Source organism: Pelecanus crispus, chromosome 1, assembly GCF_030463565.1.
Source record: "Pelecanus crispus isolate bPelCri1 chromosome 1, bPelCri1.pri, whole genome shotgun sequence".
In the NCBI taxonomy this organism is placed as follows: domain Eukaryota; kingdom Metazoa; phylum Chordata; class Aves; order Pelecaniformes; family Pelecanidae; genus Pelecanus; species Pelecanus crispus.
The window spans coordinates 146,654,162-146,679,982 of record NC_134643.1 but is presented as its reverse complement, the minus strand read 5'-3'; the positions used below and the strand labels follow the sequence as shown (position 1 = coordinate 146,679,982).

Here is a 25,821-nt window from a genome sequence, read left to right as displayed (position 1 = left end):
CTATATACCCTTTTATGCATGGGTTTATTTTCTGAAGAGGATATATAAAAGAAAATGGATTCCCTTTACATGCTATTTAGTGTAAAAAAAAAAAAGTAAAACCAGGAGGAAGAGTAACATACACACTTTTTGTGGCATTCAGTGGACAGAAAGGTCTACAACAGGTGAAATTAAATTTATCAGTCCTTTCTATATTTAATCTAACAGCAAATGGCATTAGCTATTATACGCGAGGTGAGGAATTTTATAGGTGGTTAGTCATTCAACACATGGTATTGTACTATTATCCATTTGATATCAAATATTTTTTTCCTAGACATTTGTATATACTTCTCCATGTCTAATTTCCTGTCTTCCTTAATTAATGGATGAAACTTCTTATTACTAGATTGGAGTAATGTATGAATTTATTAACACTGGACTTTAAAATAAGACTGAGTTAGGAGAGCTCATATTCCTTCAGTGAGAACAAATAATATCTTAACCTGAAATGTGTTCTTACAGCAAATTTACCCTAGTGACTAATTAAAAGCTGCAGGATAAAATCCAGAACATAAACAAATTTGGGAAAGAATTATCTTTGTTATTATCCAAGGAGTGAGATGCAGTGCAATGAGACTGGAAGAGGGAAAGAACTGAGTAGAAAGATCTGCTCCTTCATCTACACGCACACACACTCACATGCATACACATGCACACACAGAGTCCCATATACACAGTGTTTCTTTCAGAGCGCTTTGTATTTAAGCGGCTTGGTAGTATTTATGTTTGCAGAGCTCCCAGTATTCCCAAACCTTAGCCCTTTATTTTTAGCTTTCAGGTTTTTGCTTCAACTGATGAGAACAGGAAAAGAAGGTGGTATGTTTATTGCTGGCAAACAGCTTGGAAATTCTGAGTAAAGAAGCCAATCAAGGCAGAAGGATTATAATAATCAAAGTACAAAATTTGCATATTTAGAGTATGGTTACTGAGAAATAACAATGCTTTGGTTATGCAAATCAAACCCTCAGCTAAAGCAAAGGGATTTGCATATCTGGGAGAAATCTGTCACGTTATGCATTGGTAACTACATTCTAAGTGGCTGAATGAACTGGCTTTTAGCAGAATATTAAATGTAATTGCCAGTAGAATTTTTTATTTCCTTGTGATATAGAATAAACTTTACTCATTTGGGCCTGATGAAAAGAGATCATCTTGTCTATAGGAAGCAATACCATTCAGAACCACAAAAGATACATTCAGCCTGCCATAAAGCTAGAATTTTTAAGATTGAGATCATCAAAACATTCAAAGAGTTGTGTGTTACCAATTGTGTTCATCCTTTTTGTCTATAGAAGGTGGTTTAAAGTAGCCCTCTTGAGAGAGGACTGCAGAAAACAGATGAAAGTTTAAGGCCACCTGTTCAGCTCTGAATAATAAAATCATGCTTACTTAATTTTAAAATTAGTGAATGAAGAAAAACAAGTTGGACTGAAAAGTTTCATTGGTAGAAATCCTGGGAAAAAAATGCATACTGAACTACTGTAACAACTTTCTATTATCTATTTAAATCAGGAGAGTTAACAGTAGGATCAGAGGTATTATAACACAACTAAAGACAAAAATAATTAGGGAAATTCTCCTTTAAAAATGAGTATGTGGCAGTATTGATACCATTCATTCATGGGAAAATAAATATGTTACTTCTGGTTAATGTTTATTTCCCCTTTCCTCTCTTGTGAATGATGCTCATCTGTAGTTCAGACGTAAACTTAAGCCTGGTTTACGCTCCCTGGCCACTGGCTGCAAACGAAATTGTGGTTTGGTGTTACACTGAAACATGAGAGAGCATTCATGCAAGCATGCTCAATCTACAAAATATTACTTATAATGCGTGTTCAGAGGCACGATCCATTTCCACGGACAAAACATAGAGGAAACTGAGCAAGATGCTTTAAAGACCTGGCTACTACTCATGTGCAGAACTGATGAGTGCCCTGCAGTGTGGTCCTTAAGACTACTTACCATCCTCTGTGGGCACATAGATATTCAAATACAGGCAGTCTTCATTTTGATCTTGAACATATGTCACCACAGTATCCAGATTGGCTGTAAACCAGACTGGCAGCATGTCATTGAGCAGTGACCTCTCATCCAGGTACTGTGGGCAGACGGCGGCAAACTGTGTGGCATTGCGGACACCCGTCCAAGACGACGGTGGCTCCGGGGGCTGAAATCGCCTTTCCCCAGTTGGAGGAGAGGCATAAGGAACACCCAGGTACTGCTCTACTGGACCAAGGATCTCATTGGGCAAAGGTGTTCTTAAACCACGTATTTTGCCATAATTCGTGGTAACAACTGGGTATTGTGCTTGGCCATCAATGAGAGTAAATCTTATAGCCAGTGCAGTTATCCACAGGAGGAAGTTAGAATTCAACATGACACACACTGGGGTGAAGATCAAAGGCAGCCATAGGAGTCCCATTGGTTTCGACATTATTTAAATCAACATCAGCAGGGCTCTTTTTTCCAAATCCAGGAGAAAATTAATCAGTCAAGGAAAATGAAGACTAATAAAATATAGAAGTAGTCAAAAGGAGATGAAATGAGAGAAAACGTAACCTTATTCAGGCAGCGAAAAACCAAAAGCTGATGCGTGGTGGGTGCCTCAGCTGACTGGCCGTAGACAAATCCCAATGTCAGAAGAAATAAGGGAGCGTTTGCCCCTAAGGCCCATCCCAGACTTCAGTGTTGGCTTAATCCTTGCAACGCACAGCACTTCCCAGCAAGTAGCGCAGGGAGAGATCCACAGTTATTCCACTTCCCAGCGAAATAGCTCCTTCCAGTGAAGTCCAGCCCACTAAGTCAGCCTGTGGCCAAGAGAAAACAAGCAATTCAAATCAACAGACACATTCATACTGGCATAAATCTAAAAAAAACCAAAACCCCAAACAAACCAAACAATTAAATTCACACACTACTTCCATGCCAAGACCCACAAATGTTTTATGAACTTTAGGCACCATGGTTAGTGATGTGTTTCCAAAGATATGTAAGGAAAAAGAGCTGAAAATTGAAGCCACAAACTTGTCAGAGGTTATACTGCAAACCAAACATTTCTGCTCCCGTATATGCTTCCAAACCAAACCACAGCCCAAACATTGCTGCTTTCAGGAAGGGTATCACGTTTAAGTGCTAGCTCAAGGGTATTTACTGCCCTAAATAAACACCATCTCCATTTTAAGCATATTTGTGCTCCCACAGCAAACATTCATTAAATGTTTTGCTGCATTGCATAATCTTTCTTTGTTATGATATGAATTTTATATGTAAGTATTTTTCACAGGTATGCCTACTCTTCTGTATGACAACCTAATGTACCTCCATCTAATTCAGAAATTCCAATTAATGTAATAGCATTACATTAGTTCAAAGCAAGTATGAGAACAGTTAATCAAAATTAGATACAAAGTTATTTGATTTCATATCTGTTTTATTTGTTCTATGTCTCACAAAAAGGAACAATGGAAACTGAAAAGAAAAAAAAAAGCATGATACAATCTCTCAAAAGTCAGGTTTTGACCTACATAGTGTTACAACCACGTAACGTGACCTTCTTGCATGCTCCTACTTTTAATTTTTAGACAGAAGGCAAGTCATACAACAATTCTGTTAATTTTTAATGAAATGCAAGTTACTTATATATAGGCTAACTGTTACAAGCAGTAAAAATAAACATACAGCACTTGTTAATACTCACATTCTTCTCCCTGCACAAAGAAATGGAAGGGTTCCATTATTCAACTCAAAATGACAGATAAAAATTCCACAGGTAAAACAATCCTTGTTATAGGAAACTGATACTGATACTTTACATTTGGTAGGATGAACACACATTTATATATAAAACATATATAAGTGGACTACCAGGTCCTGTTTTCAGTCAGGACTGTGTCTCATGAAGATATAAAATCAGTGTTCAAGAGCAGAAAACACCCAAGTAGCTATTGACAGTGATTTCAAATTACAAAAAAAACCCAAAACAGACCCACAAAAAGAACCCAAACAACCCAAAAATAACCACAGGAAGCATCTATGTTGTTTCTTTTAAACAAGGAAAGGCATCTGAAAGAAAGATACTTCATTCTCTCAAAACTCCTGGAATTCTTCAATGACTTCATTTTAGCACTTGTACCACAGAATTTTTGAAACAGCTGAACACCAGAGGCCAGAAAAATATGAGACACATATTATTTATGGTGAACCAAAATTACTACTGACATTTTCACTGGTAGGTAAAAGGCTCAGAGGCTGCCTCCGAAGGACTTGCAACTTAAGCATAATTTCTGAAGGACAAATCAGTAACAGCTGTAAGTATCATGTCTCTGAGGGCACCACCAGCCCTTGAAGGCCCTGCCAAGCCCTACCTGGGACCTGCCCCCACCCTGTCCATGGCCATAGGACCCCATTTCAACCCAGCCTGGGGCCATCAGTCCTTGCCTGAGCTATGCTGCATGGAGCCCTGTGCCCAGACCCATGCCCAGCCTGGATCTTACCCTGACTGGGTCCCCAGGTCAACCTTGGACCTGACTCCTCACCCTGCCTGGCCTGATGATTGTTGGGTGGTGGCAGTGTCCCGTACCTGTCACCAGCCCTCCATGGAGTGCTTTAGGAGGATGCCCTGTCAGTGAGAGCATTGCCCTGCCAGCTCCACAGTGCCCACACATCCTGGCTCATCCTCCTGTGTGGGGCATCCCCACTCCAGCTGCTCCCTGGTACTCAGAGTGCTCAGCTGGCTACCAGTCACCCAAAATTCCTCCTCAAGTACTGCCTTCCTTTCTAATTTCTGCTACCGTCTTTAACAACAGAAGTCAGCAGGAGGCAATTGATTTTGGGTGGTGTTCCCTCATGATCTCAGCCATCCTGACTTTGGTACACTTCTCTGACCATGCAGCACAAAGCAGATTTTCCAGTCATACCCAACTGAGGATTTACTCTGCACTCAGGGAGGAACAACAGATCCTATTCCCTTGACACCCACACTGCAGAAGTTTGTAATAACATTATTATAAGAAAAAGAAATGTGGAATAAGGACTGAGAAAGTTGACAAGGTGGAAGGAAAGACAGCGATCCAGATGATGGAAAATGGATAGAGAAAAAAGTTGTCTGGGCAAACAGCAAATGAAAAAAAGAGAAAACAAAACAAGAAAAGAAAATGGGAATGGCAAATAAGAGTGAACACATTATCAGCATGGAGAGAATGAAAAATGACAACATGAAGGAAAGTGGAAATCCTCAGCTGATAAACATACTAGAGGTAATATATAACTATTGAAAACATGGAATCACAGAATCATAGAATCTTTTAGGTTGGAAAAGACCTTTAAGATCATCCAGTCCAACCATTAACCTAACATTACCAAGCCCAGCACTAAACCAATTAAGGGCATGACTTAAGAAATAATATTTATCCATAGTAATTACAGAGTGTCTTTTGATCAAATATCTGGTTATACACCATTATTTTGAATAGGGTGAAAGGACAGGAAAAGGGAAACATTCATTGTTGACCTGGAACTGAATCTGCTATCTGATTCTTTATCTAGGAAATAAGACCAACAAAAGTTAGCTTTGTGGGTATTAAATGCGCTCATACAATGTGTTTTATTTTCCCCTGTACCTTAACAGGTCCATACACAAAGTTTGCATTTCTGATTCGTGCGCACATAGATGTTTAGATTTTAAGGATCTTGAATCCATAAAGAAACACACTGTTGGCTAACACACAGAATATAGCTAGTTCTCTCAGCCCCACTATCTGACCGATAACAGACCTGCAACCTTTGCCAACCAGTGCAAAGACATAAACAAACAGCAGACAGTGACAAGCTGATTTTGCTATGTGCATCATTAACACTTGTTAGGTATATACCTATTAACCTTGCAAGGTATAAACCATAAAGGAGCAATTCTAAGATGATGTCAGAATAAAATCAGTATTTCTTGTAACATGTTCTAGTTATTAAAAGTTATTGTTGATAAGGAGTTAAATGACAACAGAAGCAATCAAGGTTTTTAATTTCTTATTGAACAGGTCTCTCCAAAAAGTTTACATAAGTAATAAATTATGTATGACCACTGTATACAATAAGTCTTTAAACAGAAGTCTTATGAAGAAAAATGTTTTGCAGTTTTAGGCAGAAAATATCCCACTTTTCAGTTTATTGACTTATTACTAGAGAAATTACCATTTTCATAAGGTTAGTTTCACCCATGAAATACATACACATCATACACAGAGAAAGATAGAATAATTTTCCGTAAGAATATCAAGAGGTGAGGAAGAAGGCATGCTAGCTATACATTCATGAACTAGCTGATTTTGCTATGTGCATCATTAAAAAGGTTGGAATATGTAGAGTCACAAATTGCAAATAGAGATTAATCTTAACAGAAAACTGTATGCATTTTAGAATGTTTTTAGATACTATACCAAAAATAGTTTGAGGCACATCTATATGTACCCAGTCACCTGTTTAATACATCTTTACATACTGACTCTACAGGAAGAAAAGTATTTGTCATGTCTGTATTATCACTAATAGTGTTGTATTTTTCCATGTTTTTTTTTTCTTTTTTTACTGCTTCAAGTATTAGAAAAATGTCTAAAAACTTGCTTCCAAACACTTGCTAGTTGGAAGCATCACCCACTCAAACAATCAAAACCAATCAATCCAAATCAAAATATTCAGTTTAAAATGGCAACTTCTGTCAACACAACACATAAAGAGAAGTCAAAGAAGATCTGAAATCACATACATTCATACATGACTTCTTTATTGGCAGAGGAGTGTAATTTGAGGCTAATGAGACATTTATGGCCTTTGAAGTAAATGCAGATTGAAGTTAACACGGATGTGTCTATTAAAAACACCGCTTGTACTCATGTATAAACCTATGCCCTAGGCCACAATTAGAGATGCTTAAATACTCAATGTATCAGGCCTTCACAGCTAACCTGATGGCTTCCAGGATCTGCAGTTAGCACTTTTTCAACTTGAGCAGATGAGTATGTCAGTAGCTCTATACTAATTCTGTACCTGCTGGGGAAATACAAGACACAGCTTAAAAGTCCTCTTTGCTCCAGGGTAGAATAGCAAACTCTAAAGTGATTTCAAGTTTTTTTGACCTGCTTGTCCAGGTCATGGACAGCACAAGAAAACGAAGCATGAATATAAATTATATGAGCACAGGAGACTGAGGACTGCACAGGTTTCCTGCGGTTTCTCAGGCTTTATTTAAACCAACTAGTGCACTACTGCGCACCTCAGCTTTCAGTCGCTGACCACCTTCAGTCTCTGTCCCTCCCTTCAGCTCAAACTCCCTGAGGCAAGATTTTTGATGTGTCTATGTCTCATATCAATACAAAATCAGGGTTAAACATCCACATCCCACTCTTTAGACATATGCTCTGAAAGCATACAGTCAGCTTGATTAGCTGATCCCTAAGCATCACTGGCTAGTCACCAGAACAAAAATAACAAATCATGTAATCAATAAAACTTCAGATTCTCCTCATAGTGATATTTTGTACAGTATTTAATGCACTTCACAGAATATGGGGATTCAAAAAATATTTCATTTACCAAGAACATGAATTATGTTTTTAATTCCTTCCCTTCTCCCCTTAAAACATATAATTTTGGAAGTTATGAAATAAACTGGTTTTATGGTGGGTTTTTTTGGTTTTTTGGTTTTTTTTTTTGGGGGGGGGTTATGTGGTTGTTTGTTGGGCCTTTCTTAAATAAAAGTAATTAAAAATATTATCCTGTTTTAAACATACCTAAAACATCACAATAAATTAATGTTGTGGCAGGAAACTGTAAATAAGAACTACCCATGGCACAGCAATTTGTGAATATGCCTACAATACTGATTTTAGCAATACATATATATAACTTGGAACTTTAGCAGAAAACTAATCACACAGTTGTTTTCTGTAAAAGCTCTTCCCAAAGCAGGTTTAAATGCACCTCTACCTCAAATTCAGCACTGCAACCTCTTAATCATCACTGTATCAAAAATATTTGCTCAATAACAAAAGATCCTATCTTCCAAATATTAGTAAATGCATACTGGTTTTGTCTATAATCTTTCAAATAAAAAACCTTAAATTTCTTTAGGGGTTTTTTTTCCCCAGCTTCTAGGACTATTTTCCTGATACACTGAAATGAGCTAAACTTCCTTCTTCCTCATGCTACATAAAGTCATTCAGAAAAGTCAGACAAAGTCATAGTGAACAATACAAAGGAACATCAGTCATGAACCAATGTGCAGGTTCTGGATGGTTTATTTCGAAGGTTAGTGGGAAGGTTTTTAAGTGAAATTGGCAAATCACATATGTTTTTAAATCCCAGAACTGTAACTATAGCAATGTCTGACTTCAAATTAACATGCAGCAGAGTCTTATGATAAATTCTTTTTCCTAATAGAAGCTGTATGTTTATTTTTTTGGATTTTTATAAGCATAGATTTCAACAATGTATTATTATATTGTTATTAAAAAAAAACCAACCAAAAAACCCCCAAACCAAATCCAGACTTATAATAGCCCGAACTAGCATTATAAACTTCACTAGGGATGAGTATCTGAACTACGTATTTACATTATTAATGGATTAACGAAGTTATATGTCAGTATGATTTCTGTGGCAGTACATTGCTGTCCAGTCACAGCAATTCAGTGGGTAACAGGGATTGGAGAAGCTTTTAGCGATTCAGAATACTGTCATTTGTCTTTTACATCACATTCTAATGTATCTCTTATTCATTCACAGTTAATATTCTCCTGAAGATTTAAAGATTAGAAATGAAGAGAAAGTAAAATATCAGTGATACAAATTTAAGAACTATGATGTATCCTTTTTTAAAGTGAAAATAAATGCCAACTATACAAACATCATTATGGAGCTTGAAGTTGGTCTTAGATTTATGGTCAGAAATAACTGAGGACAAAGGTAGATAATTTATAATATTTTTTAAAATATGGAAATAAAGCCTGAAAAGCAACACAAATTATATACAAACATTAAATTAACCAGTTTTATTTTTTTCAAATAACATGCTGCATTTACCCTCCTATGAATTTCTCCAGTAAGTCTCTCAGATAGGCTCTGTCAATATCAGTAGATCCCTCGGGTTAGAAACTACAATCACCATCTACTTTCCAGAAAATGGACACACATTTATTTCATATCATTGTTTCTTGCCTGCAGCTACCACTCTTATTCTGAATTTCTAAGTCTCATACACTATCAGAAAGAACAATAGGATTATAAGAAAAGGCTGTGTGGTCCCTACATTGTTTTTGAAAACTGCAATTCTCTTAATAATGAAAACAATTTGAAAAGCAAGCGGAGGGCAAGAAAAAGTGTGATCATCACCCCTTTTCAAGAAAAAACAAAAAGATACACTTCTTAAGCATTCTTTAAAAAATCAGGTGTTTGGATCTAATTATAAAAAGCTGTTGTTGAACAATATCATAGATATGGTCTTCCCTTATTTTTTTTTCCTGTATTTGAAATGATAAAAAACCACTGTGGCCAGGAAGACCCAAGACTAACTGGAAATGCTCAGTTAAGACAGTTGCACTTACCTCACTGACTTTTGAAGTCTAATTTCAACTGGTATTGCACATAAGAAGCATGGAAAAATTTCAGTGGTTATACAATTTTCATCATACTTTCTGCTTCTTGAGATAAATTGATGAAGATTGCAAATTAATATGAGGTGTCAATATTAGGACATTTCCATGGCATAAACTGTTTATAAACATGAACTTTAAATTACTAATTATCCCAAAATTTCAGGTGTGTTCTACTCGGATCAACATTTGACCATTCATGATACAAATTTATGCTTCTTATGACTGAATGGACACTGTAGCCATTCAAATGTATGAAACTATAATGCAAGAGAGGTCGAGACACACTCTCAAATAATAAAGCAGCAGTTAACTCTGATTGCAAGGTAGTATGACAGCATACTGTCTTTTTTGTTCAGAAAGAGACCAATGCCTAAAATATGATCATGGACGATGATCACAAGATACATTTATTTATTTTATAGTCTTTGTCTAACTGTGGCTGCAAAGTCTTAAGAAAATACTACTCTTCAAGTACATATTTTAGGGAAATGTACAAAAAAATAGCATCAGTATGGTCTAGCACAACTGCTGGCTTTATTTCCAGCTTTTACTTCTGATATGACCTTGTAAAAGAAATGTAACGCTCTCTGGGTCTCTCTTTATATCTTTTCTGCACCTCTGTTTTCTTAAATTCAGATGTGTTACTCCAAAACAAATAGTTATCATCTGAAAGAGGATGTTCAGCCCTGAGATTCTGTAAGGCAATAGCTCCTGTAGAGTAAAATTTCTTATGCCTGGAGCAAAAAAACTATTTATGGATATAAGAAAAATGAAAACATGCATAAAAAATATCACTATTTTATACATTTTTTAAAGTTCGCATAATAGACCTTTATAATTTGAATAAGCCCTAAAAAATATCAAAGTTTGTTACCTATTACCACTGCCAGAAGTGAAAAATAAACGTTTCTAACCTAGAGCAGGTCTAACTTCTCTCCAGTAAGAAAGGTCAAATGACTGAAAATGAAAATTCTTAAGGGAATCTGTCAGGTTTTGTCTAAATATTAAACAGGGAAACTCACAGGTGTCATTCCTCTCTGTCTTCACCATTAAGCCTATGTGTGTGCCCTCCTCAAGGACAGAAGAAACTAAAACTCTTGCCTGAACCAACTGAGAAACTGAGGGACTGACTGCTAGGCAATTTGATCTGTTGAGGGTATTTAATGATTAGAATTTGATATCTTCCTGTTGTCATTCCAGTCTAAATAGAGGAAACATTATAAATGTTACAATAACCAAAAATAGGGCGGGAAAAACAATTTAAACCACCTGGACATGTAGCTCCACCTACCTCAATGTATTATACGGCAAAAAAAAAACCACAACCAAACCAGCTGCTGCTCTATTATACAAAGTCCTAGAACTGAATTACACAGGAGACACAGGCATGATGTTTTCATTGCATTACTTAGTTCAGTTACCAGGTGGTGATATTGCCTTCATTCATATGATAATGTCACAATTATGCACTCATCCTGGCAATGGGGAGTTGAGTGACTACCTTCATTAACCTGAAGAAGTCTAAACCCAGACCTCCCATCTTTCAAGTTACAAACATTAGATTTCAAATAAGACTGGGATGGCTATGAGGACTGTGTGCAGCATTGTCAATCCTAAACGGGAAGACCTTTGCTCTGAGATTCTCACCCTTGGAGTATGAGAAAACTGTAACTTTGCAGCCTCATAAAGCCGAAAGTCCCCCAGACAGCTATTCTCACTTTCAAGCAAGCCTTATGCAGTTTGTAGGAGAGTCACTTCACAAATTGGGACTGGGGATTATCTTTACTATGCTATCACATCATCAAACTTTTCCCAACTTACTCTTCCCCTTAAGTTGTCTTTCTTTACTAGAAAGGGGACAACTTCACCAGCAGAAGGGAAGAATGTCCTCCAACTTCTGTTCCTGTGCCACTCTCCTTCTTAACTTTGTGGGCTTTCTCCTGCTAAATGCTGGCTTGAGCCTCTTAAATATATTAAAAGGAGAGAGAGATTGCTTCAGCAAGACAAGTCTCCACGAAGTGTTATAAAAGATGGGATCACCAGAATCACTCACTAGATCTTAGGAGACAATAACAAGGCAACCATGCCTATGCTGCCTGCTGCTTTCCCCTCTCCACACCAAACAGTGAGCTTAAAAACTCACCTAGAAGTGAGTCCATGTCATATACCCTGCTTAAATGTCCTGTCTATGCTGAATTCATAATAAAGTGTGAAATTCTTAACTTTCTAGTTGACATAAGTACTGGGAGTTGTGAATTATATTATAGACTGTGCTCCCCTAAAAGCTAAGCAGAATATTACCAAACAGAAGCCCAATTATGGATACAGATCTTAGTCTGGTTTTAGGCCAGTACAGTAAGCACTGGAATTTTGGTCTAAGCAGTAAACTAAACATGGCTAGAGCATGGGCTCCAGCACTGTGCTCCTGCCACAATATTCATACTGTGTAGCTGTGTCACCTTCTAGCCAATGCACAGGCATGACCAGGGAACAGGACAGGCTGGAACTTCTCCTCAACAGACAGTACAAATAAGGCTATTTTTTTTTATGTAAGAAATATTTTCACTATAGCGATGCAAGCTGTGTTATGCTATGTGGCCTCAGGGGCAGAGAACAGGACCTGGACCATTTTATTTACTAAGAGACATAGCTTCATGGGCAGAACCAGACATATCTTTCCTCCCCACTGATGCCTGAAGTCCAAGGTTGACTATGCATGCTTTTATGTAGTGTACAGACTATTCCTTTATTGCTTAAATATAGAAAATGAGGAAAAAAATAGGTTATGTTTCCCCAGAAAATTAATGAAATATGGCTGTCATCTGACATCAGATATGTTGACAAACCTGTAATATGAGTGTGTACACAACAAGAACAGCAAAAGTGGGATTAATTTGTAAAACAACAATAAAAGCTGACTAAATATTAAGCAGAATCCAACAAGAAAATCTAGAAACCTAAGAAACAGACTTCTGAAATTCTATTCCTTTGGAAATGTAAATTCTAAAATTGTTACACGAAGTAGCAAGAAGTTATACTACGAAGACTAATTCCATACACATGAAAGCCTGAAGAAGATGTCTCAATATCAGTTACTTCGGTTTTGGATTTTTTTTTAATATCACTATTTTTTCAACTTTATCTATTTGTTGCCATAAAGGGCAGCAGGAAAAGAACAGTAAGCTAGGCTGGGATGGGAAAAGGGTATAAAAATCAAATGTTTTGTAGATAATTGTCTATTCAGTTAAAAAGGTCCTCCATTTTGACCCTCACCCTCCCCAAATGATAAAAATCAGATCATCTTTCATGGTCTTGTGACAATTCCAAAAGAAATCTCAGAATTAGTAAGTGAATGCTTTTCTCTTAGGTAAAAAATATAAAATAAATTTCTCAAAATGATCTGCATGACAGCCCCTATCATTCTAGTACAGGCATAACTTCAAAACCATCTCATATTTACTTAATTACATTTTCTGGCATCAAAGGCTTTTCAGAACTCTAACATAATATGTCGTATTTGCTTTGTAGTGTGTAGAACTGGTATCTGTGTAGAAAAGGAAAGCCAACAACAAATGCAGAAATTGTCTTTTCTCCTCCTGCTCACCCTACCACTCCCATTATTGGAAAGTTTCCATCTTTGCCTAGCACAATAAAAAGGTACCTCTTCTACTTTGGACACATCACTAAAGCTCATGTTTGTCTCACTAACTTTGTGTGGAAAAAGTTAGATACTCTGTCTAAACCAGAAGCATACACTTCAGGCAGCAATTCTTCCTACTGTAACACAGGTATTTGACATTAAAACTTAGTTGAAGCCAGCCACTGTGAAAGCATCCTGAAGACAATGTTTAAGGAGTCCAAGTCATTAGCCTAGATTAGACAACTAACTCTCCTATACCTCAAGTACAGCAAGATGATTCCTTCTCTCACCTCTCACCAATATATACAGAATTACCTCTATAACCATGATACACAAAGTTAAGAAACTTGCAATTTTCCTCTTAGTTTCATACATGAACCAAGTCCTTATGACTAAAATCAGGAAGAGCATACTCTGCTTTGAGTTTCTAATAGTTTTTGTCTGTTCTTTCACTAGTTCTGCCAGTGGTTGATTAAAGATGATGCAGTATCCATTGTTAAGAAATTCTGTACACAGTTTATACTAAACTTCAGCTAGTTTCTCGCCTACCATTCAATTCCTTTTACCCTCCAATTATTATTATTATTATTATTGATATTATTCCCATAACCATCTCTGTGTTATTTTGAAAACTCTGCTGCACGGTATCTTTCCTGAGGCAAAATCATATCTCAGTGAACAAGTTTATCTGTTAATTTTCACCATCTACACTTAGCCTTTACTAACATAGAACTGATAGGTTTGAGGAAAACCAGCATTATGTTAGAAAAGTATGGTTATTTTGCTTCTGTCTCTCAACTTGACAGAAAACATGTTTCTCATGACTTTTTTGATGCAATGACTGCCATTTATGAATCTAACAGGACCCATGCAACACCATTATATTACTTAGCACACTCTACCTGCTTCACAGGACTGCAAAACTACATGGGTACTTTCAAAATTACAGACAGATAGCAAAATGAATCACATGATTTTTCACAGATTCCTTTGATCAAGTAACACGTACGTAGAGCAATACTCACACTAGCTGCACTGTAGATCTATACATGGTATAAATTTCTGATCACAGTTGAAAACAGAGAAGAAAGCAAGCAAATACACTAGCACCTTTCATAACACGAAGAAATAATTTTCAATATTATTTCATGACAAAACATTATGCTCCACTACATCTCCAAGACCTGTCTTGTTCTCCCCTGCTTGAAAACGTGTCCTCTTATAAAAGCAGCTTCCATCCTTTTTCCTTTTGCACACTGCCTTCACAGTCCCCTGTCTAATTCTCAAATTTTTCTCACAGAGCATGTACCACTAACTTGTTCTTTTCTCCAAATCACAGTTCTTTCCTATGGATCTTTTCTCCTCCGTGGTCATTTGTTTCTAGCTTCCCTTTGTCTCTTTTTATATATATATATATGTAAAGTATATACAGAAAGATATATGCCCATCAATTTGATCAATGTCAAATTGATTTTTATTTTGTAAGGGAATTTATTTCATTTATTTTGTAAAGGATTTCTGGTTTTCTTTTCTTTTTCCCTTTTTCTCTTTTATCATATCCATATGGGATGATATTGCAGAAACAATAAAATAGAAGACAATTTGGAGCTGCCAAGTTAACTAGGAAGAACTGATCTATTTTTTCCTGCCCTCGGTCAACTGATTTAGGTCAGGATTGAAAAAAAATATACCTTGTCACATGGCAGGAGTTACAGCGTCCTGTGTGCTACTATTATATCATCTTAAGAAATCCGACTAATAAAACATAATGCCAACCAAAAATATCTACCACAAACTAATGCAGTCAATTAATAGAACAGATGGAGGTCAGGGCAGACAATTAAATCCCTTTGACAGAGAAAATTATTCTACCTCATATTAGAGATGTGTCTGATCTGACTTACACTTTTGTTCTTCAAAATAATTCCTTCCATAATGTCTTCTTTGGTGTGAGAGAGATCAATCCATCTTCTAAAGGTCTTGCTTGCCGCTATATATAATTATTTATTTTTAAAGTAGTGGGAAAGTGCTCATATGTTTTATCAGCAGTATTTTTACTGATTCCTAGAACAAGAAAATCAAATATCCATTTTGCTTTTGTTTACACAGCTGCTACTCTCCTTGAAGTCTGCCCCCCAAAAGGGATGGTATAACTATCACCTTGGCAAGTTGCTAACCACTTTCTTTTTGGAATTTAATACTGTCTTCCATATGTACTGGAGAGAACCATCCAGGAGTCCTGATTCATTATTTCCCTGGCTCTGATTTCCTGGCATATTGAAATCTTACAATAATTTTAACATATTTGTAACAATTATCTTTCCTAAATTCTTGCATCAAGATAGTTGTATTTCTGTATGTCAGATCTACACCAGCAATCCTAAAAACTGTAAGTGCTGTTCTCATATTCTGGCAATGTTGATGACAGATTTCATATTTCAAACAAATAGGGTTGCACTACCAGAAACTCTGAGTTATTTCATTTTTTTTCTGATTTTGTTGATTTCTTGCATATATATTTCAAATGCTAAACCATAAACAACCACAGGTAAAAACTGTTCAGCTAAGGATTTAAATGAAATTCTCCAAAAGATAATTTTTCACAAAAACAACACATCAAATAAACCCCTATTTTTTTTTAACTACAGGTTACTTGGTAAAAAAAAAAAGTCTATTGTTTCAGTCCAGAACATCATATCATAACAAGTACAAAAGTTTTGATAACTCTTTAACTCCTTTTTTAAAAATTAACTCATAACATATTGTGGTAACATTTCAAAGTTAACAAGCTCAGAACCCTCTCGCACTAATACTATGCTAGTATTTAAAAGCACTGAAAAGTCCATACTCTAGAAGACAATGAAGCTGCCAAGACAGTGATTTTTTAGCTGTGATTGCTCTGTCCCAGCTCCGATTTCTAGACTGGAAATTCTATTATGTCCATTTCCTTTATCAAGCTCATCTATTGAAAACTCTTGCTTTGTAAATTAATAAGCTCATATTACTTAGTTTCTGCACTATCATCAAAGCTTTATCTTTCGGATACATGTTCTTTAATGAATTCTACTTTCAAATAATTTACAGTTTATGCTGAGAATAACAGATCTGAATTTCTTGTGCCCTTATGTAGCTTATTACCTCACTATTTACACTTTGGTTTTTAGCTGTGAAGGCTTCTAAGTTTATGGAAAACAGATTCTAGTTCTGTCATTGGTTGAACTTTGTATTGTAGCTGCACACCATTGCTCTCAATCAGTTGTATTTCACTAATACTTAATAAAAAATCTGAAATAAAAATTATTTCAGAAGCCTTTAAAATATTTACTTCCATGTCATTTGGCCAAATAAAATATATTTCTTGCAACCACCTTCCTTTAAACAGAACTGTAGTAATAATAGTTCTGTTTAGTCTCAGTCTCTAATTATCATAGAATCATAGAATCATAGAATCATAGAATCATCTAGGTTGGAAAAGACCTTTAAGATCATCCAGTCCAACCATTAACCTACACTACCAAGCCCACTCTAGACTAATCAAGGGTAGACCAGACTAAACCATATCCCGAAGTGCCACATCTACCCGTTTTTTAAACGCCTCCAGGGATGGTGACTCCACCACCTCTCTGGGCAGCCTGTTCCAATGCCTGACCACCCTTTCCGTAAAGAAATTTTTCCTAATTTCCAGTCTAAACCTCCCCTGGCGCAGCTTAAGCCCATTTCCTCTTGTCCTATCGCTAGCTACTTGGGAGAAGAGACCAACACCCACCTCACTACAACCTCCTTTCAGGTAGTTGTAGAGAGCGACAAGGTCTCCCCTCAGCCTCCTCTTTTCCAGGCTAAACAACCCCAGTTCCCTCAGCCGCTCCTCATAAGACTTGTTCTCCAGACCCTTCACCAGCTTCGTTGCCCGCCTCTGGACATGCTCCAGCACCTCAATGTCTTTCTTGTACTGAGGGGCCCAAAACTGATCACAGTATTCCAGGTGCGGCCTCACCAGCGCCGAGTACAGGGGCACAATCACCTCCCTGCTCCTGCTGGCCACAGCATTCCTGATACAAGCCAGGATGCTGTTGGCCTTCTTGGCCACCTGGGCACACTGCTGGCTCATGTTCAGCCGGCTATCTACTAACACCCCCAGGTCCTTTTCGGCCAGGCAGCTTTCCAGCCACTCTTCCCCAAGCCTGTAGCGTTGCATGGGGTTGTTGTGACCGAAGTGCAGGACCCGGCACTTGGCCTTGTTGAACCTCATACAGTTGGCCACGGCCCATCGATCCAGCCTGTCCAGGTCCCTCTGCAGGGCCATCCTACCCTCCAGCAGATCGACACTCCCACCCAATTTGGTGTCGTCTGCAAACTTAGTGAGGGTGCACTCGATCCCCTCATCCAGATCATTGATAAAGATATTGAACAAGACTGGCCCTAAAACAGAGCCCTGGGGAACACCGCTCGTGACCGGCCGCCAACTGGACTTAACACCATTTATCACTACTCTCTGGGCTCGGCCACCCAACCAGTTCTTTACCCAGCGAAGAGTATGCCTGTCTAAGCCGTGAGCTGCCAGCTTCTCGAGGAGGATATTATGCGAGACGGTGTCAAAAGCTTTGCTAAAGTCGAGGTAGATGACATCCACAGCCTTTCCATCATCTACCATCCATCCCCTAACTTTTCAAGTGACTGATCAACATTATACAAACTTGTAATATAACTTCTTGTTTGTTAGTTTCTCCCTCCTTTTTGATACTTCCAGGTAATAAAAGTAAAAGGGACATACTGTTATTTTAAACCCATGGGAAGAAAAATTGGATTGCTTTTAAATGAAGATCACAGAATCATAAGCTGATGGAGGTCGGAAGGGACCTCTGGAGGTCATCTGGTCCAACCCCTCTGCTCAAGCAGGGACACCTAAAGGTTGTCGCCCAGGCCCATGTCTAGATGGCTTTTGAGTATCTCCATAGAGGGAGTCTCCACAACCTCTCTGGGAAACCTGTGCCACTGTTCAGTTACCCTCACAGTAAAAAAGTAGCTCCTGATGTTCAGAGGAAAAAAAAGAATCAATATGTAACACTGTTACCGAGATAAACTACTATTTTCTTTAAAAGTAAATATATTGAAAAGACTGGGACATACACAATAAGTACTATTTTTCACGCCTGATTGATATATCTTAATCACTAGAAACAATATTCACATGAATATTTTCACTAACAAACAATAGCTTTCCAATCAATTTGTTGAATACATGTTATCTTCTTACAAGAATTCAGTATCAGACACATCTTAAATAAAATGGCATTGAAAAAAGCCAATCCACTATCATTCATATGAAAAATAAAATAATTATAATTTCCCAAAGATAGCTTGCATTTTCAAAGCAAAATGACATAGAAATACAACATTTGAAATAAATCTTTTGAAAACTGACACTTAGGCTGTGATCAGTTTATGCTGTGATGTGATTTTAATTAGCATGCATTGCAGAACAGAAAAATTTCTTTAGAAGTTTTGTTACATTTATAGGTTTCCTAATTTTAATACTTATCCTAAGATATCTTCATAATTCTGTCAAAAGTCTTGAATTTGAGGTTTTTTTTTTTTTTTTATTCTCTAAAATCAACAGGACCAAAGTGCTTGGATTAGAATAACATGAATTTCATATGTACAGATAACTTCATTTCCCCAATGAATTTTGGCAATGTGCATGCACTCACCTTGCAAAAAGCATCCTAGTGTAAAAGGAGAGGAATGCCATTATATGAGTCTGGGTAGCATTCACATCAGCTTCAGAAAAGCAAACCTGGGCATGGAGATTATTTTTCCTTAAAAAAAAGCCCTCTTTTTTATTTCTTGAATTAATAATCTATAAATATGGTGCAGTGTTTTCCTCTGCAGTGAAAACTAACTGGTAACTTTAATTGGAAATGAGCTATGGTAGTAGATATTTTCTGTTATACCACTCATTACAAAGTACGTGTGCTTCAGTTGCCTACTAACGTGTTATATCTGGGAGACCTTTTCACCTTTTTCTTGGATTTACATTTTAGGTCATTCTATGTGTATGTGTATCTTTCTTGGACGGATGCATGAGAAACAGAAAAAGAGTTAGTTTTTAGAGCTTTACACAAAGCTTTGTGTACTTTACATTAACAAATATTATTAAATTAGAAATAGCTACAATGAAAGAAGTGAATTCAGATTATTGAAGCAATTGAGTAATATTTCATAATTAAGACAAAGTTCTGCTTTTTGCAAGGACTCTTACACTATAACTTTACATGCAAAATATATTAATTTTAAAGGCTGTCTACAAGTAGTCCAAATACATGCCTTCTTGTCTAACACTCTATTTTGGTAACATTATTTTCAAGTAAGTGCAGACTGTAACTCACAGTAACAGATTGTTCATTTTTCATAGATAGGTTTCAAGGATTTGCATCTCTTCTTTACGAATCAAATTAATGACATATGTCTAGCCAAAAGAGTAGTCACAGTGGTATGACATAGCATAGGAAATATCCCCTATGTACCTTTAAAGCAAAGCACAAAGCCTCAGATGAGAGAAGCAACACAATTGTTCAGTACAATTAACTCCACTGACTGCAAACTACATTAGAATTAAATGCATGATCTAGTTCCAGATAAAAGAGCTTTGTTTCCACCATGGAAAGCCAAAACACAATTTGAATAGATATTTGGTTGCAGATTATTAATTTCGTACACCAACAGAAACTGCAGATTTTTAAGATTATAACTAAGCACCAAATTCTGTCAGTTATTTGCTAAAGTCATATTAAAACATAAAAAATGAAGCTGGTGTTCTTAACACTCTGTGAATAGTTACATAAGTTTTAAATCCATGTTCATACTGTGAACACAGGTGGGCAAATCTCCATCACTATCAATGCAGCTGTAACCAGGTGAAAAAAAATAATATTATTTTATACCTGTTCAGGAAAAGTAGACACTATAATGCCTGAAAACAGACAGAACCTAAATTTTACTTGACCTGAGTAGTTTCACCTACACACAAATAAATTCTGAACATTTTTTCAAGTAGTGGATAACAATATTACCATACTCGTGTTGTGTTCCCTTTCTTTGACTTTATCCTTGGGAAAGAACAACGGAATGCAAAGCAGTATGTATGAAAGAAAATGTCTTCTTTTTTTTTTTTTATAATGAATCTTGTAGAAAGAATATTTTAGCTACTTTCAGCTTCCATATTGTAAGATTCAATAGAAAAATGCTCTATATATGTATTGTGTGCACAATGTCAATAAAAAATCAAAGCCAAATACTGCTGTAAAATGTACAATACCAGATATCTGGGTCTAAACTGGCATGCAATTAAACCTAAATGTATTTTATATTCACATATACAAACACACACATTTACCTTCAGAATCAAATAGTGATTTTCAGTTCTAAGACATTTCTACAAGCAGTTTGGCTTTCTGCTGGCAAAAATATTTTATTTTTTTCTTTTGAAAAAGAAAGAAATACGCCATCATCTTCCCTAGCCGCTCAACAGCTGTAACAATTTGTTTTCAGGGCAGTGATTAGCATAATTGTGGTGGCTCTATTCTGTGCATTTGGCACAGAATAGAAATAATTCAGTATTTTTCATCATTAAAGAACTACGCTACATTGTTTCCCCAAGCTATGCAATACTAGGCTTTTTAAAGATGCTTAATAAAATGAAGTACCCAGTCAGCTTCTCAAAACCAAAACCCAGACTATTTTGCTCTCCTCCGGCCTTCTCTGCAACAGTGGCATTCCCAAATTCACCCTTAGCACTACAGAACAACTGTGTCTCATTCTGTCAGCATTCACTTCACCTAGAAGCCTAAGAAGACCTCTGAAGACCTCTTCAGTCCTCTGCTTCCCATGAGATGCACTTCCCATGAGATCCAGCAGGTTGAGGTTAAATCCAAAAAATCCTGGGTATTGAACACAAGATTTATATTCAGAATGGGATCCAAACAGTCTTTATGTGACTTAGTAGTTAACCTTAGAAGTGCATAAACTCACAGAGACCCTCTCTTTTGCATCATAATACTCTCTGAGGTCCAGAGCCACAAAAATTTCCAGGTAAACTTTTAGATCTAATACTGAAAATCCCAATAAATATTCTAGGCATCTGAAAAGCTCCCTAAAACCACAGTTTTCACTAGACACAAAAATGTGCTTCTATACCTGCCCAGATGTCCAGCATTTCACACATTTATTCTCAGATCAAAAACTAGGGCAGCTTTCAGTTCTGGACAGTAGACACCTATTTTTTTGCTAAGTGAAGTAGTCTACCTGTGAGCTAGTTGTCTAGCAAATCAATAGGGATCCAGACATTTTAGTTAATGCAATCTAGAAACAAATCCAGAACATGGAAATATAGGTGCATAAGTTTGAGTACACAACCATTCTACATAGAGCTAGCAGATATGACATAGGACTTCTGGGATATTCAAGCCCTCTGGAGTGGTGCTGGAAGTTTTATTCCTAAAACTGTACTAGAAGCTTGTTTTTAAGAACCCAAATCTCTCTCAAAGAACCAAAAGCCTTAATTCTCCTGATTTGTTGTTTGAAAAACAACCTTACACCGTGGTTAGCACACAATTCCATGAAATCAACTTAAAATAGCCAAAATGACAGCATTTCAAAAGGGTTTCAGCTTTATAGTTTCTTAAAAACTCACAAAAAAAAACCCCAAACCTTTGTGGTTATATCATTACTGATTTTCCACTTATTTTATGCCCAAATTCCAGTTCCGATGCTGAGCTGCCTATAGTGCTACCTATAGTGCTACATGTGTGTTAAAACTAATCAGTTATGTATGTACTAGGCCATTTAATACTCTTGCATGCAATACTTCAAAGCATGCACAGACAGTCACTGTATGATATTAGATAGACAAATCACAGAATCATAGATTGGTTTAGGTTGGAAGGGACCTTCAAAGATCATCTACTCCAACCCCCCTGCCATGGGCAGGGACACCTTCCACTATATCAGGTTGCTCAAAGCCCCATCCAACCTGGCCTTGAACACTTCCAGGGATGGGGCATTCACAACTTCTCTGGGCAACCTGTTCCAGTGTCTCACCAACCTCATCGTAAAAAATTTCTTCCTTATATCCACTCTAAATCTACCCTCTTTCCATTTAAAACCGTTGCCCCTTGTCCTGTCACTACAGGCCCTGGTAAAAAGTCTCTCTCCACATTTCTCATAAGCCCCTTTTACATATTGAAAGGCTGCAGTAAGGTCTCCCGGGAACCTTCTCTTCTCCAGGCTGAACAACGCCAACTCTCTTAGCCTGTCTTCATAGGGGAGGTGCTCTAGCCCGCTAACATCTTCGTGGCCCTCCTCTGGACCCGCTTGATCAGGTCCATGCCTTTCTTGTGCTGGTGAACCCAGAGCTGGATGCAATACTCCAGGTGGGGTCTCACGAGAGTGAAGTAGAGGGGGAGAATCATCTCCCTCGACCTGCTGGTCACAATTCTTTTGATGCAGCCCAGGATACAATTGGCTTTCTAGGCTGCAAGTGCACATTGCTGGCTCATACTCAATTTTTCATCCACCAGTATGCCCAAGTCCTTCTCCGCAGGGCTGCTCTTAATCCCTTCATCCCCCAGCCTGTATTGATATTGGGGGTTGCCCTGTCCCAGGTGCAGGACCTTGTACCTGGCCTTGTTGAACTTCATGAGGTTCTCATGGGCCCACTTCTCAAGCCTGTCAAGGTCCCCCTGGATGGAATCCGTTCCCTCAAGTGAATCAATTACACCACTCATCTTGGTGTCATCCATGGACTCGCTGAGGGTGTACTTATTCCCACTGTCTATGTCATTGATGAAGATATTTAATAGTATTGTCCCAGTATGGACACGACTCATTACTGGTTTCCACTAGTAACCAATGTAGCCCTTGGTTTCATAACCTACATTATAAGCTGTGTAAAAAGGATTCCATGATACAGTTGTCTCCTTTCCTAGAAACTGTAGTTGATGATCCCTGAGATCATCTTCTGTCAGTTGTTTCTAAAAGCAACTTAAACTGCAGTGTGCAGATTAAGTCACGGGGACTCCAGGAGGACACAGAATTTTGCTGTTACACAGAGTTATTCCTTTTCTATAAATACTGAGGAACGTAGCTGCTGAATGGCTAATGGGAAGGCAAAGGGATATTTAGTAAAAGATACAAGTGATCTTCCTTTGCCATACTACTGAGTTGTCCAAACAAAACAAACATAACATACTGTGGTCTTGTGGTTAATAATGAAGATGCTGTGTATTTTGAACCTTGATAGCAACTTCTTACATGTAATTCATTTACAGTGGGACATTATATTCAAAGGCGTTGCTGTTGTTCTTAGAAAAAAACAATACTGAGGTTTTCTGAACTCTTTTTCTTTAAGAGTGTCGTGGTTTAACCCCAGCTGGCAACCAAGCACCACACTGCTGCTTGCTCACTCCTCCCCAGCAGGATGGGGGGAAGAGAACTGGAAGGGTAAAAGTGAGAAAACTCATGGGTTGAGATAAGAACAGTTTAATAATTGAACTACTACTACTGCTACTACTAACAATAATAATAATAATTTAAAAAAATGAATTGTAATGAAAAGGAAAATAACAAAGAGACAGAAACAAAACCCAAGAAAGACAAGTGATGCAAATGAAAAAAATTGCTCACCACCAACCAACCGATGCCCAGCCAGTCCCCAAGCAGCGGCACTCTTCACCAACCTTCCCCCTAGTTTTATTGCTGAGCATGACGTCATATGGTATGGAATATGCCTTTGGTCTGTTGGGGTCAGCCATCCCAGCTGTGTCCCCTCCCAACTTCTTGTGTACCCCCAGCCTACTTGCTGGTGAGGCAGTATGAGGAGCAGAAAAAGCCTTGACTCTATGTAAGCAATAACTTGGTTACAAAGCAATGTCTAGCTAGCAATAACTTGCTAGCCCAGCAATAACTAAAACATCCCTGTATTATCATCACTGTTTTCAGCACAAATCCAAAACATAGCCCCATACTAGCTACTATGAACAAAATTAACGCTATCCCAGCCAAAACCAGCACAAAGAGCTAAAAGTTCCCTGTAGAAACTGATGTAACACTTGTTGTTCAGTATAGTGGAATTAAATTACGAGTCACAGTGATAAAACATTTTCAAGTTCAAGCATTGCAGATAGTAGTAAAATTTGCACTTGAGTTCTTTGAATTGAACATGACTCAACTTTAAAAAACACCTCTAATCAATCGAGCTGCCTATGCAAAACACAGTGTGATTATTTTCTATTTCACTTTCACTTGCTTACTCATCATGTTATAATTCATTGAACTCCCGTTAGCCATGCAGTCTGTATAACATTGAAATTACACATTTTTAACAGTTCTTTGTTATTGTTGTACAATGCTTTACGCAATGTAATGTTCAAATTAATTTCCTGCAAAAAAAAAAATCAACTGTTTATGGAATTGTTACTTAGATAAGAATAGTTTATGCTTCTGAAAGATTTAAGGCAATCAGGACTCATACTTTTATTTTCCAATGGACCTCACCACTGAAACTGTACTTTAAAAAAAAAAATCACTAAAAACCCGTTAAAATATATCTTGAAACCTTTTACTAAAGCTAATGAATTTAGGTAAAAGTGTTAAAATTATTCAATTACATTGCCACCTGAAAGTAAATTTAATGAACTGGGAAGCTTTGGTGTTAACTATCTAATATTTGAGTAATATTTGCAAATACTTCACATTTCCATTTCTCACTTGGATTCTTCAGAAATCCACACCTTGGTGGAGATCGTTAGAGTTTACCTACATTTAAGTACTTGAGGTCACTCATATTGAAACACATAACTAAATATTGCAATAAAAAATGAATGGATACATCACTTTGAATTCAAATTGAGGTAAGGAATCCTTTATATTCATTAAAGAATCTAAACGTTTTGACTGCAGTATTCACAGAAGGTCTAATGCTGAGTGTCTCTACCTTTAATGGTAAACATACCACAATATCGGTGATGTAATGAATTTGCTAAGGTTGGATTTACCGGTAACATCTCAGAGCAAAGCAGATGATGCAAGTTAATTTATTTTTTCTAGATCAATTGAGTCACAGTTAACTACATTTGATTTAGGATTTCAGAATACTCTCCCTGGACACAAATTTATAGATGCATACAAAGATGTTGGACATCCTGTATCCACATCTAGACAGACTCTGGTTAAATCCTTGTTAAATTCCCAGACAGTAGATGATCAACTCAATTTACACCACCTTAATTTCTTGAAGAGGATGCAGTTTCCAATTTGGAAAGCTACTGAAATATTGAGTATCAGCCTCAATTAATTAACATGGCCAGACTGTCAGTTCTGGGATGTTCAGCTGATAACTTCATTAGTTGCTCCTGCTTATCAATTATGTTTCAGTATGGAAAACACACCTGCTATCTTTATAAAAGGAGCAACTTAAAATTGAGTTCTCTCCTTCTTTCT

The 25,821-nt window shown here is 37.2% G+C and overlaps 1 protein-coding gene across 2 annotated transcripts in view; it reads right to left on the bottom strand.

Moving 5' to 3' along the window:
• Nucleotides 1–2,476, bottom strand: part of NLGN4X (neuroligin 4 X-linked) — a 132,993-nt gene extending 130,517 nt beyond the window's left edge. For both annotated transcript variants that reach the window (XM_075710643.1, XM_075710653.1), the window contains exon 1: nucleotides 2,005–2,476. In XM_075710643.1, coding sequence (XP_075566758.1) covers nucleotides 2,005–2,476 — 472 coding nt within the window. The remainder of the gene's footprint in view (nucleotides 1–2,004) is intronic.
• Between the last annotated feature and the right edge of the window lie 23,345 nt (nucleotides 2,477–25,821).